Genomic DNA, 14659 nt, shown 5'->3' with positions numbered 1-14659 from the left:
CTTCCTCTCTCTCTTTGCCTTCCTAAGGACATTCTGCTTCCCACAATTTCTGAAGCAAGATCCTCTCCTTATCGTCCAGATAGGCTGGGGCAAACTGGTGATGGGAGCAGGGATGGGGAGTGCTGCTAATTTTAATTAAGATCAAAACAAAACAAAACGAAACAATGATTAAGACTTTGAAAATGATGGCCTAAAATATTCTGGCATATTCTACTGGCCTTGGTCACTTGACTACTGAAACCTTTTAAATAACCATTTGGCTCCAAAGGAGATACCCTACAGTTTCAGTTGTTACAGTCAAATGGCTTCTTAACTCTTTCAACACATGATTTTAAAGTAGGTGGGACCTTAGGAAGCGCCTAATTCAGTCATTCTAAAGAAAAAAGGGGCACCATCACCTAGAGAGCTTCTTTAAAGAACCCCAGAGCCACACCCATTCTCCCTTTCCTGGCCACTGGGACATATTCCCAGATAGACCATCAAGACCACATGGAAACACTGCTGCTGATGAGGGAGGGTCCCAGGAAAGAAAACCAATTGAGAATCCCGGACCTAATCAAACGTCTTCATTTTGGAGGTGAAGAAACATGAGCTTAGGAGGCTCGTGTGACTTAACAGCACTGACCCGTGAGCTATTTGCGGACTCCCTCCAGACCCAGGTCCGCTGGCCCTGCCAGCCACTCGCACAGCTTTGCCTGACAGTTCTGCTTCTCCAGTGAGAAGGTACTTATGTCAAGCAGCCCACATGTCAAAACAGGAAGCTCTGTGTTGGAGCTGCAAGGTCCCGGTTTCCCTAGACAAAATTTAACTTTCTATCAAATAATGTAAGATCCCATTTGTTTTCAAGTTCTCAAGGAATTGGGTAACCATCCACACCAGATAGTAACGGCCCTGTGGCTCTGGCCCCTACACTCATCCATGGCTGGGCAGGTGAAGGCAACGTGAAGAAGCGGAGAATGGAAAACAGAAGCAAGTTCCCCAGCCTTCTGAGAAAGAAACGATCCACTACTTTGGTTCTCTGCTCTTGCCCTGACTTCCAATGGAAGGGAAATGGGAACCAGAGAAAAACCAGTGCCAGGCTACTGGACGCGGTAGTTCCATCACAAGTGGGAGAAGCTCTAGCAGCAGTCCCGGTGTATGCCTGACACTGTGATCGTCTGAAAGGGTCTGATTCACGTGGATCGCCAGTCCAGTCCTAGAACGGCTGGCGACCGCAGAGAGTGCGCTGCGTCATACTCCCTCTGTACAACTACTTTTCTTTCGTGAATGCGGGGAGGGGGCGAAACGTGTGGATAAATTCAAAACAGAGGAAAGCAGGCTGTGCAAAGAATACGTTTCTTAAAGATTGTTTCCAGGAGGCAGAAGAGAGGATGAGAAGCAGAAAGGTTTGTGTGTAAAGTTAACAGGGCAAATGACTGGAGCTTATCAGCTGTTGAAGAGCCCTCACCAGTTTGAGGGTGAGGGTGACAAGATAAGCCACAAAAATGCTGATTCAGTCATTTCATATTTCTTGGGTCTACTAGAATGGTGCTTTCAAATGGAAGCAAACCATGAATGAATTTGCGTACTCCACTAGTATGTGTGCTTGTGCAAGTGTGTGTGTGCACGGGTGTGTGGGCCAAAAGAAAAGGGCATCTGAGAGACACAAAGAATAAGGTGAGAAAATTGGCATTTGCTGAAATCAAATGCCATGCCTTGAGTCAGATAAGTACTTTATAAAATAGCAATTATTAATCCCATCGTATAGACTAAAACATCTAAGGTTCGGAGAAGTTAAGAGAATCGCCCAAGTTCTCCCAGCTAGTAAGTGGTAGCACAGTGATCACACCCAGATCTCTGCTCTAAAACCTCTGCTCTTTCTAGTATTGGATGCTTCTGGCCCACAGAAAGCTTTCGATGAATATTTTCTGAGTGACTGAACAAAGGAGTTTATATGTCTCAGAATACTTTCATTTTTATTTTCATCAAGACTGTGAAAGTCATATGCACTGAGCTAGAAAAACATCAATGGTGTTTCCAGAAATGCGTTACAGCTTAATGTAAATGGTTATTTAAATCATCTATCAATGAATGAACTAAGAATTACTCAATCGAGGCCATGACTTCAGGTTATTTCCATATCTTTCATTAAACAAGGGTCAATGGGTTCGTGCATTGAGCCTTAATCTTATAATCTATCATTTTGCCATTCTAGGTTAAAATCTGCTCAGTCACTATTTCAAAAACCACATAATCTTATGGTCTCATCTCCTTAAAGAGTCAAATTCATGCTTGAAACGTACTAGCTAATTTAGCACAAATTGCTACCTAAGGAAGATGTTGACTTAGAGCAAGAGATAAACTGCTATTCTGCAAACTCCCAAAACTGGTTCAGGGTTCAGGAAAATGACAAGAAACAAGAAGTTTGAATTCTAGTATGCAGCCAGATCTCTAGGCTGACCGCAGGCATTCTTAATTACAGGGAAAGCTCTATAAATGTAAGTCCAAATCCCCACAGGTAAGAGGTGGACAATTATCCCTGTGCACAGAAGGAAATGTTTATAGAAGTATATGTCATAGTGGTTTTAACATCTTTGCTTGTAGCATATGCTTCAAACAGCCAGAAAGAGATGGGTTGTAGACTCAACTGGCTTGAGTCTTTCCTGGCACACTGCACCACGGTGTCTACTTAAAATAAGGGCAAAGCAAAGCAGAATATGGAACCCTAGTAAAGAATAGTCTGCTTAGGGCTTCCCTGGTGGCGCAGTGGTTGAGAGTCCGCCTGCCGATGCAGGGGACACGGGTTCGTGCCCCGGTCCGGGAAGATCCCACAGGCCGCGGAGCGGCTGGGCCTGTGAGCCATGGCCGCTGAGCCTGCGCGTCCGGAGCCTGTGCTCCGCAACGGGAGAGGCCACAACAGTGAGAGGCCCGCGTACCGCAAAAAAAAAAAAAAAAGAATAGTCTGCTTAGCAAATATATTGAATCAACAGACACTTCCTAAGGGTTCCTGTGGGGTACCCAGCAGAGGTGTCACAGTAGAGATGGAAAGTATTTGAACGAGCGTCCTCCTTTCAAGGAGCTTGCCCACAAGTTATCACAATACAAGGTAGAATGTCAAAACTTCAAAAGTGATCATGAAATAAATACTACAGGAGTTCACAGATCATCACTGGAATTTGAGCTTCCTTAACTATCAGCAAAGAGGCAATAGCAGAAGCAAAGGCAGGTAGTGAGGCAAGAAAAATGAGCCAGTGGCTAGCTTTGGGAAATTACAGACAACCGCTATAAAACCCGAGATAGATGGAGAGGTGCAGCATACCCTCAACACTAAACTGCTATCTGGCTCCCTGATAATTTTAATATGAGAGTGTCACAAATTATTCAAATTGAGTCTCTTTCCAGAAGGCATGGAATTGACTGTACTTATTTTAAAGCTTCTTATTTTGATAATATATATTTTAAAACCTACTGAAAGTTTCCAACACTTTTGGAAAAAACAGTTTCTTCCTAAAAATTCCTAACTTATTTTACTAATTTACTGAAGGACTATATATTTGTCCTGTATATTATACCACAGTGTGAATAAAAATGAATTGCACATGAATTCCAATTTTCTCAAGATTTCCTTGGTAGCCTCATAGTACAGTATATAAGGAACATAACGTACCCAAATGTTTCCCTACGCTGAGCTCATCAGCTCCTCTCTAGTGAACAAACACAAAGACAGAATACTCATTTCCATTGTACTACAGTCTGCTGCTCAAGATTGACTACACTCATATTCCACATATAAGTCACAATAATCTTTGTGACATCTGTAAAATAGTTAAGTGCTACCTATTTATGAATATTCATACATTAGAGCTAAATGCAAAGTGTTTACTATTCAAAGTCATCCATAACTGTAAGACCCCCAAGAGTCTTTTAAAGAGGTCTTTGGGTTCAATCGTTAGGAATTTATTTAGGTTTTACTCTATACCCAGATACTGTACTTAAAACTCAAAACGAAAAAGACAACTTAGTTCAAAGATGGGCAAAGGGTGTGAATAGACATTTTTCCAAAGAAGATATATGAATGGCCAACAAGCACAGGAAAAGATATCCAACATCACTAATCATTAGGAAAATGCAAAAAAAAAAAAAAAAAGCCACAATATGATGCCACTTCACATCCATTAGGATGTCTACAGTCTAAATAATGGAAAAGAGCAAGTGTTGGTGAGGTTATACAGAAACTGGAACTCTCGTACATTGTTGGTGGGGATGTGCAATGGTGCACCCACTGTGGAAAACAGCTCGGCAGTTCCTCGATAAATTAAACATGGAATTACCATATGACCTAGTGATTCACTCCTGGGTATATACCTAAAAGAACAGAAAATACGTGTACATACAAAAACTTACACACAAAAGTTCACAGCAGCACTATGCACAACAGCCAAAAGACAGAAACAACTGTAATGAGAAACAGATAAATGGATAAACAAAATGTGGTATATCCATACAATGGAATATTATTCAGCCATAAAAATGAACGAAGTACTGATACATGCTACAATATGAATGAACTTTGAAAACAATGTTCTAAGTAAAAGAAGCCAGTTACAAAAGGCCACATATTATATGATTTCATTTCTATGAAATGTCCAGAAGAGGCAAATCTACAGATACTGAAAATAGATTAGTTCCTAGGGCTTGGGGAGACGGAGGAAGAGTGAAGGGATAACTAAGGGGAACGAGGTTTCTCTTTCTGGTGATGAAAATGTTCTAGAAGTGACTATCGTAATAGTTTCCCTTACCTAGGTATATACAAAAAACAATTAAAAGCTATTAAACTATTAAAAACTTTAAGTGGGTGAAATGTATGGTTTGCGAATTATAGCTCAATAAAGCTATTTTAAAAATTAGTAGCATAGGGCTTCCCTGGTGGTTCAGTGGTTAAGAATCCACCTGCCAATGCAGGGGACACAGGTTCAAGCCCTGGTCCGGGAAGATCCCACATGCCACGGAGCAACTAAGCCCGTGAGCCACAACTACTGAGCCTGCATGCCACAACTACTGAAGCCCACGTGCCTAGAGCCTGTGCTCCACAACAGAGAAGCCACCGCAATGAAAAGCCCACGCACCGCAACAAAGAGTAGCCCTGGCTCGCCGCAACCAGAGAAAGCCCATGCGCAGCACGAAGACCCAATGCAGTGAAAAATAAATAAATAAATAATCTAATTAATTTTTTAAAATTATTCAAAAAAAATTAATAGCATATACTGAAATGTGCTTTGTTTGTAACGTTCTTGCACAATAGTCGCTACATTCTTTTGACTATTGCAACTAAGGATTTTTGGTGAAATGCTACTGTTTCTGTCCCCATTTCTGACAAATAAAAGGATTTATGTATATCACTGTTTGCTTAAAGTTGAGTTTCTATAATAAAAATAAATATAGGTAAGACAAAATTTATTTGTGGTCAAGTCTCATTTCTTTCCAAAAAAAAAAAAAAGCAAGTGACAATTCCTAATCATTCTAGCAGCTACAGTTGTCAAATAAGATGCCTTTTCACTGCCCATCACTGACCCCCTTCAGTACAGCTGCAAGGCAAGCTACAGTTTCTGCTCCTGCAGCTTCCCTGTAGGGAAGCAAAAGATACTCTTTCTTTGGGGACTCAAAAAGCTTGAGCACTTTCATTCTAGTTTCTCAAATACAAAACCAACTAGTGTTTTAAACCTGGACTGATGACAGGGAATTTGAAGAAAGACAGAATCCAGATAATGCATATTTATCTGTATTTTAAAACAATTCATACTGAGACGAGTCTACGTTAAAAACAGTTTACAAGACAGAATGTTTTTCACTATTCATGCTGTGTGTTTACAGAACAGTCTGCCATAGCTGAATTCCATTTTCTGTCTTCTTCTAATACAGTGCTACTGTGTCCCCAACCAACCCTATAAGATAAATTTGCAGCTATGAACAAGAATGTCATTTTCTTTTTATGTCAACAATTTCTATTGATAACATCATATTTTATGCATTCATTTCCTAGATTGCTGTCTGGGGCCTGGAATACTATATTTAAACCATGCGTGATGTGCAGAAGGAAAATTAATTTGACTTTTAAGGTTCAGAGAAACTATTTTGTAACAGATCTGGACCTCAATTTTCACATTTTCCTTTAAATTCATTTAAACTCAGAGAACTTCAATAAAGTTACATCTTTTTCTTTCATTTCTGACTCAAAATTGCCATGCTCATATATAATATACATATCAAGATTAGCAATTCTGGGCTTCCCTGGTGGCGCAGTGGTTGAGAGTCCGCCTGCCGATGCAGGGAACACGGGTTCGTGCCCCGGTCCGGGAAGATCCCACATGCCGCGGAGCGGCTGGGCCCATGAGCCATGGCCGCTGAGCCTGCGCGTCCGGAGCCTGTGCTCCGCAACGGGAGAGGCCACAACAGTGAGAGGCCCGCGTACCGCAAAAAAAAAAAAAAAAAAAAAAAAAAAAAAGATTAGCAATTCTGAAAACTAAAGTAATATATCTCCATTTTAAATAGTATAATTTAAAAATGGAAAGGAAAGCCTATTAACTTGAGATCAATCTGACAGCTTTAGTCCCCATAAAGGATAAATCACGTACCCAAGTCCTGATAATAAATCATTCGAGTTTGCCGGTTGTACAGGATCAGTAGTAAGCCATCCGACTTATTCGGTTTACATAGATGTAACGAGTGTTATTCCAAGTTTTTGATATTTCCACAGCTCATAAGTAATGAGGCTACTGGCAGAGGCTGCATCATAATCTAATTTCTGCGGGAGATTTTATTTGATTTTGGTTGGTTTTCCATAGCAAGTCGAAGTCTGAATGCCACTTCAAAATAAATGAAATAATTTCACTGAACTGGAAAGACTATGGTCTCCAAGTTAAGTATAGCAATTTGCTCTATTCAGCTATTTATCCCATTGTGTGTTTTATGCTCTCCTCTCTCCACCTATTTCAAGGAGGAAAAGAATCAAGACAAGAGTTATGCCTGCATAACTTTCCTCTCCCTGACTTACTGACTTTCCTTTTCTTTTGTAATAAATCTGTTGCAGCAAAAAGCATCTTTAAAAAGAACAGACTTTGCCCTTCCCCAAAATGACTAGAAAAAAGAAGCTGTGTGACCCCTGTTCCTGTGAGAATAAAAAGCATCATTACCAACTCTTTTCCCTTTTTTTCTCCACACCATGCTTTCTGGTTGCCCCCCTTCACCTCATTCCGTGCATCTTCTAACCTCAGAAACTCGAAAGCCAGCTGGGGCTGCAGCTGTTGGCCGGTCCTTCCCTTGAAACAATGGGGCGTAAGCAGCAAAGCAGATGCATTTCTAAAAGCTGAAGTTTAAAAATGAAACCATGGGGCTTCCCTGGTGGCGCAGTGGTTGAGAATCTGCCTGCTAATGCAGGGGACACGGGTTCGAGACCTGGTCTGGGAAGATCCCACATGCTGCGGAGCAATTAGGCCCGTGAGCCACAACTACTGAGCCTGCGCGTCTGGAGCCTGTGCTCCGCAACTAGAGAGGCCGCGATAGAGAGAGGCCCGAGCGCCACGATGAAGAGTGGCCCCTGCTTGCCACAACTAGAGAAAGCCCTCGCACAGAAACAAAGACCCAACACAGCCAAAAATAAATTAATTAATTAATTAATTTTTAAAAAAAATGAAACCATGTCCATCACTTTTTAAATATTTTATAAATCTCTTCTCTCTTCCCCCTCTTTCTCTCAAATACATAGGAAACTTTGTGAAAGCAATTGAAAGCAATTGTTTGTGAAAGCAATTGCTTGTGAAAGCAACTCTAGAACAATGTTCTTGAACTTATGCAGGCATCAGAATCATCTGGAAGACTTGCTAAAATGGATTCCTGGGTCCCACACTCAGACTCTTTCATTCCATAGGTCTGCGATGAGACCTGAGAATCTGAACTTGTAACAAGTGTCCAGGTGATGCTGATGCTGCAGGTCCAGGGACCGCACATTCAGAACTACCCGCCTAGACCGTGAACGACTGCTAAAGAAAGAAATTAGGCATTTAAGATTTAATTTGATTCCAATTCACATCACCTCCAGTTGTGTGGCTCTGGGAGAGTTCATTTGCTTAGTACATGGAAGCAGCAACATGGAGATAAATACAGGAAGGTGGAGTTAAGGGCAGGCCAGCTGCTTGAAGTATTTCCCTTCTCTGTTGGCCCCTCAAGATACTCAAAGTATCAAGAAAAGGAAAGTGAAATTATGGAAATAAAAATAATCATTTTTTGCCAGTCAGCCCTTTAGATTTCCACTCGCATCTTGGCTCTATTTCCTTTTTCTCTCAAACTGCTTGTAGTGCTAATGCAATGGGTACTTGATTCAGCCGGATGTGGGTTCAAATCTTGCCTTACTTACTATGCGCCCCTCAGCAAGTCGGTGAACTTCGTTGCCCTCCCTTCTCCCATATCAAAAATGGGAATAACAGCTGCACCTACCTATGATATTGCTATGCTAATACAATTTCATCCTACATGTGCACTGATTGGCACATACCCAATAAATATTAGCTTCTATCATAAATGGTCCTTTTTTTTTCCTGTGAGAATATTCAATATGTTAAACATCACACTACCTATTTGATACAATAGGTGCAGTCATCACTTTGACAAATATTTATTTAGTAGCTACTATGTCAGATGTAATATATTATACAAGTATATTAAAAATAATATCCTGTCAAGACAAATATTGCTATAAATATTATTTTGATTTGGAAAATTTTGACTTTATATGAACTTTTATTTAAGAAAAATACTTGCCTCCAAAATTGGCTACCTAGGAAAATTGAGAGGATGTGTTTACTAACCACAGTTTTGTTTTCACAGACACTAAAATAATAGAATGGAGGAAACAAGGGGAGAGTAGTTCTGCAGATACCTTGGTCTTATTTTATTAAGGGTATATTTTAGATCCTCTTAAAGACCACAAGCCTGCTTTTCCTGAAAATCATTATGTTTACATAACAAAACAACAGGGAACAAATTTGGCCAAGGGTATCCTATTTTCAGTTCACAATGATGTCATTTTTTAACCTGTTACATCAGTCAGAAACTCAATGGTGAGTTAATAATAGGAGCAATATTCCATCCTTCAGTTCTTCCTGGTTCCCTGAGTGAATGCTGTGAATTCACCCTTCCAGCAAATAAGCCTCCAAATTTATCAGGCCTCATTTTTTGAAATATAGAATGAAAGCACACTAAATTCTGGATACCACACGTATTTGGTTGAATTTTCAAGAGGTTAACATGCTAGATGCTGCGGTTTCCTGATTTTAGCCTCACTACATGCCTTTGCTCCTTCCTCCTCCCAGGCTCCCCAGCCCCAAGAAGGGTATCAGAGCCATAACATTTTAAAAGCTGTGTGGAGGTGTCAGAGACAATCTGGTCCTGCCCAGAATTTTACCTATGGAAAAGTTGAGGCCCATGTGGTTCCAGTGCCCTGCCCAAAGCCAAGTGCTCCTCAGGACACCACAGATGTCTTCCTTCCCTGTCCACTGTACTTTCCCTACATCACTTGCCTGCATATTTTGCTTTAAAAGAACCTCACCAAAGAATTCATTATCAGAGTTTATGGAGAAAGGCCCCTGAGCTTCCAAATCACTTCCCTCCCTATGCCAGTTAACAGTGATTGTCGGTAATCGTAACAATTGTGACCTGTGTGGTACTAGCAGGAATCGGAGAGCCTATGAGGCTGTGAGACTTCCTATCACAGAACTCGAAAGAAGAGAGTTGACTCCTTAGCAAAAGTGCATATTACCCCAAATCCTCTAAGAAACCAGATATGTTTGGAAATCTACTTGGGCAATATTTTCCTTTAATTTTCCCTAAAGCATCTTAGAAAAACCGTAGTTCCCTAAAGTTTCTACTGAAAAAGAAGTGTAACTTTTAAAATCTGAGCTTCTCTACGTGGAAAAAAACATTATTTTATCTGCGTGTACATTTGAAAACGCTCTAACACATTTGTCACTTTGTTGAAGTGGTTTTTTCCTTCGAAAACGATCTGCTATCCAGACCTGTGGTTTCTGCGACGAAGGGATTTCTGTGGGTGAGGGTGGCAGCCTCCCGCCGCCGGAGTCGTTTGGCCCATTATGGTGCCAGCGCTCCGGGGGCTTCCCTTTGCGCCTTCGCTCCCGTCACGCAGATGCCGAAGTTTGCCGGGGGCTTAGGTTTATCCCCTTGGACGTTCGCGATTAGCTGAATCCCTCCCAGCCTCTCCCCCCGCCCCGGCCCCCGCAAGACTTGTGAGAGATGTGCATCCTCCCTTAGCCAAGGCGCGCACCGGGGGCCTGGGGGTTACTTTCGCTGGGCCCTGGCACCGCTCTCCCCGTGCCTGGACCACCGAGCTGCGGGTCACGCCCTCTCTCTGGAGACGCTCTTTTCTCTCTTCGCACACTCCTTCCTTACCTCTGCTAAAATAGGCGACCTCGCTCCTAATAAGCCAGGCACAACCCGCCCTCCCCTCAAAAGTTCAGATTTGAGACACAGCGCTGAGGATCGTTCAGTCGAAGTAGGCGACACTGCTGGCCAGGGTGACTCGCGCCCCGGACCCCGGCTCCCCGCGACTCACTCGCTGAGGACAGTGGGGTGGGCAAGGGGTGCCCCAAGCACAAGGCAGCTCAGGGACAGCGTGGAGCCCGAAAACTGCCCCTGGGCCACCCAGGCCAGGGGGCAGGAGCTCTCGTGGGGCACAATTCACAGAACAGGCCGTGGGTAGGAGTCAATCCCACCCGCGCGACCCCGAGCGCCGGACGGGACGGGACTGTGGGCGCTAATGCCATGGAGGGGCAGTCGCTGCCCCTCGTCTCTCCCCACTCTGCCAGGCTTGAATATACACACACTCGCACACACTCACTCACACGCCTGCACTCCGCCCAGAGGGGGTGGCGGAGGCGGGGGAAGGTATGCAGCGCCCAGCCCCGGGCTACCTGCCCGGCACATCAACCCCGCGGCGCCCCCGCCTAGGCGCAGACAGACTGACGCGCTGGAGGCAGCAGCAATTCGGGGCCGCCGCACCGATGCTCCCCAGCGTCCCACCTGGGGAGCCTCGGGGAGGCGGCGGCGGGGGCAGCTCCAGAGTGCCCGGCGCGCCCCACTCTCCCCTGCACAACTTCGAGCAGCGCGCGCCGCCCTCGCTCCCGTCTCCCTTCCTTACCCAAATACTGCCGCAGGTCGAGCAGAAAGCGCGGGGGTCCCCCGCCGAGCTGATAGAAGAGGGAGCCCAGGCAGAAGACCAGCAGGGTGGCCATGCAGAAACCGTAGTCCCGGAGGGAGAAGCGCAGGAGAGGCAGCAGGGAGACCCGGCGCTTCCAGCTGCCCAGGCCGGGAGGGGCGCCCCCCAGAGGGGCCCCATGGGGCCAGGGATCCGCGCCGCTGCCGGGATGCTGCTGCTGCTGCTGCTTCTTCTTCATCGCCTGCTCCGCCGCCTTGCACAGCCTGCCCGTGCCAGGAAAAGGTCACCCATCCGCCTGCGAGGAGGAGAGCCCGGCCGGCCGGCTGCACATGGACAGGGCCGCGCCGAGGGCAGCCCGGGTGGGGGCGGGGAGGGGCCGAAGTTGCCGGGCTCAGGAGACTTTCCTCGGCATGGTCCCCGCCGCCGCGGCCCGAGCGGCCGAGGTGCCCAGCCCCGGCTCGGCGGCACTGCCCGCGCCCGGCCCGCGCCCGCTAGCGCCCCCGTGCCCCGCGCCCCGCCGCGCCTCGGGCTCGCTCGCGGCCGCCGGGGCTCGCCTCCAGCGCCAGCGTGGACCCCCCGGCTTTGTGTCTGTCGGTCTCGGCGTGTTTTGTCCGGGTTCAGGCTCCTCTAAAAAACGGCAGGGAGGAACGGGAGGCGGACACCATCCCCTCGCTCCACCTCCTTGACAGGGGTTTTCCTCCCTCTCCTCCCCTTTCTCCCTCCGGCTCTCCGCCGCTCTCTCTCCTCCCTCTTCCCTCCCTCTCTCAGCTCGGGTCTACGGGTTTCTCTCGGGTGTCACGTTACTGCCTCTGCCTGGAGCGGGGGAGGGGGGGTGAGGGGGGGCGGCGATTATTCGCTACAAGGAAGAAAGTTTCTGGGGTTTTTTTTCCTTCCCCCTTTCTCTACAATCTGGCCTCAGTTCCTGCGCCACCAGCGACCTCTTGGGGGCCCCGCTGACTTCCCTCTCGTAAACAGTCACCGGCAGGAAGAAGCACGACTTCTTCTAGTACTATATGGTTTTTGGTTTTTGTTTGTTTTCTCATTTCAGAAACTCGATTCTCCTTCTGTGTGCCGAGCTGTTTACAAAAGGCCGATGAAAGGTACTTGGAGATAGGTTCAAGACTTTGCTGAGATGGTGAAAGAGCAAGTGGTGTAAATTGTAATTAAAACATGACCCCATAGGGCCAGGCTCATCGCCCCAACTCCTGGAAGAGAACCAGAGGAGGACGCTTGCTCCTTGCTCGCCTTCGCTCTACAGCTGCTCATCCAGGAAGCGACCAGAAAGGCAAGGGGGGGGGGGTTATAGGGCGGACTCAAGGAGGTCTTTCCTCTAGCAGATATGAAGAGGAAAGAGCCCTTGCATACCCATTTCATCGCTGCCACCCTTCCTTCCAAGGGAAGTTTCTGGACCTAAAAGAGCACCTTCCGGGCAGGGAAGCTGCATCAAACACAGACCCTCTGGCGAGGGTTGGTGATGCACAGAAAGCGCTGCTCGCATCAGCCTCACTTCAGTAAGAGTAATTCATGGCTAGACATAGGAGCTGTGCCACCTGAGACTTAAGTGACTTGCCCAAGGTCACGGAGATGCCAGGAGTCGAGTTGGGTGCCACACTCAAACCTGTTTGACGCTCAAGCCCACTATAAGAACCACTGCATGGTGCTATCTCCCAGTCAGGGTGCTTTTCCTAATAACTTGCACGGTGACTGGAAGATGGGATACACGCATTTAGCTCAGGCCACTTTGAGAAACAGAAATGGAAATTTCAGGCTCCTTGTGCCTGCCTCACACCTCTGGTTTCCTATTCACTCTGTACATTCCAGTGACTGACAACGGATTAAAGGAAGAACCAGGAGCCAGGGACATCTATGATTCTAAGACTGTTTTCCTGAAAACCTTTATAAAGTTGGGTATCTGAGAAAGTTTCTATGGAAAATCAGGGAGTAGAATCCTGAGATCAAGAGTTTACAATTTAAAAATAATACGGTTTAACCGTCATCCAGACGTGAGTATCTCTGATTCCCGAAGAAGACACATAGATCATGAACTGGAGACAGTTGTGGATGAGCTGAGTGGTGCCACACACATCCACACACACATACTCTACTTCCCAATTTTATGTTGTCCTGGCCCACCTTCTCATGAATGGGAAGGCTGCTTTGAGGCGGAAAGAAAAGGGAAGTCCCTGTGTTCTAGCACAGAAAATCCTAAAATAAAGTGTTAATGGTTTGTTTCACATTTATTCTATGAATCAGATTTATTTGGATTAATATGCACATTTTACAAATGTGAGTGCCCCTGAGAGAATTACGCCAATCAGTCATTGCCCACTAATGTGAATGACTTTAATCAGCATGCTGAGTACCTGAGAATCGGCTCCCAATTAATAATTTTTGAGTTAATGACGAGGGACTAGGAGACGGGAGGAGCAAAGCAATTTGCATAATGTTTCAGAGACCACCTGTGACAAATCGGACCCGCACCTGAGGCCTGGCCCTATCATCTGGAGGTTTTTCATTAGATGTAGGATAATGTACAAGATCCTGTGTGCTCACGAGACCCCCAGGGTCTGGAAACTTCTCTCACAGAATGAGTTGGGAAACTTCCCAATTCTTTCTCCTAAGGAAAGGAATCTCAGCAACAGCGAGGTTATAACAGGCAGTTGGAGCAGGAAGAAAGGAAATAAACATCTTAAAAAATAACTAAATATGGGAATAAGAGTTTAGAAAACAGTGAAAAAGTTATGAGGAAAATACGAGGTGGCAACATTTGGCTTAGCAAAAAATAAGCTATGACATGAAGAATTTTAGAGGGGGGACTTCCCTGGTGACGCAGTGGTTAAGAATCCACCTGCCAATGCAGGGGACATGGGTTTGAGCCCTGGTCCGGGAAGATCCCACATGCCGCAGAGCAACTAAGCTCGCGAGACACAACTACTGAGCCCATGTGCCACAACTACTGAAGCCCGTGCACCTAGAGCCCGTGCTCTGCAACAAGAGATGCCACCGCAATGAGAAGCCCATGCACCACAAAGAAGAGTAGCCCCTGCTCGCCGCAACTAGAGAAAGCCTGCACACAAAAACGAAGACCCAATGCAGCCAAAAATAAATAAATAAATAAATTTTAGAGGGGAAAAACCGGGCAGTTTTTAAAAGATTGTGTTAAGGGACTAACTGCCTAAAAAAACTCACCGAGGGAAAAGGACGGATCTTAAGATACGAAGAAATTTAACACAGAGAAGATTGCTTTATATTTTCACTCCACAAAAACTTAGATGTTTGGGTAAAACTTTGTTCTTTGAAATCCTATAAATGTCCCATCAAAAAAACAAAACTTTGAATTTAAAGTACTTATACTGATGAATGGTATCTTTATTCAAACTAGTTAACAAACCAACTAACTAGAGGAATTTGTGAACAACATTTATTATTAGTCTTATAATTCAACATACTTTATTT

The 14659-nt window shown here is 45.2% G+C and overlaps 1 protein-coding gene across 1 annotated transcript in view; it reads right to left on the bottom strand.

Annotated features, from left to right (window-relative positions):
* Positions 1-11512, bottom strand: part of UST (uronyl 2-sulfotransferase) — a 288827-nt gene extending 277315 nt beyond the window's left edge. The window contains exon 1 of the mRNA XM_082669303.1: positions 11186-11512. Within this exon, the coding sequence (XP_082525429.1) occupies positions 11186-11441 (256 nt within the window). The 5' untranslated portion in view covers positions 11442-11512. The remainder of the gene's footprint in view (positions 1-11185) is intronic.
* Positions 11513-14659: the final 3147 nt, after the last annotated feature.

Source organism: Grampus griseus (assembly GCF_964374135.1).
Source record: "Grampus griseus genome assembly, chromosome: 13".
In the NCBI taxonomy this organism is placed as follows: Eukaryota; Metazoa; Chordata; class Mammalia; order Artiodactyla; family Delphinidae; genus Grampus; species Grampus griseus.
Note: the sequence above shows the minus strand (reverse complement) of the source record. Positions and strands in the feature narration are given on the sequence as shown.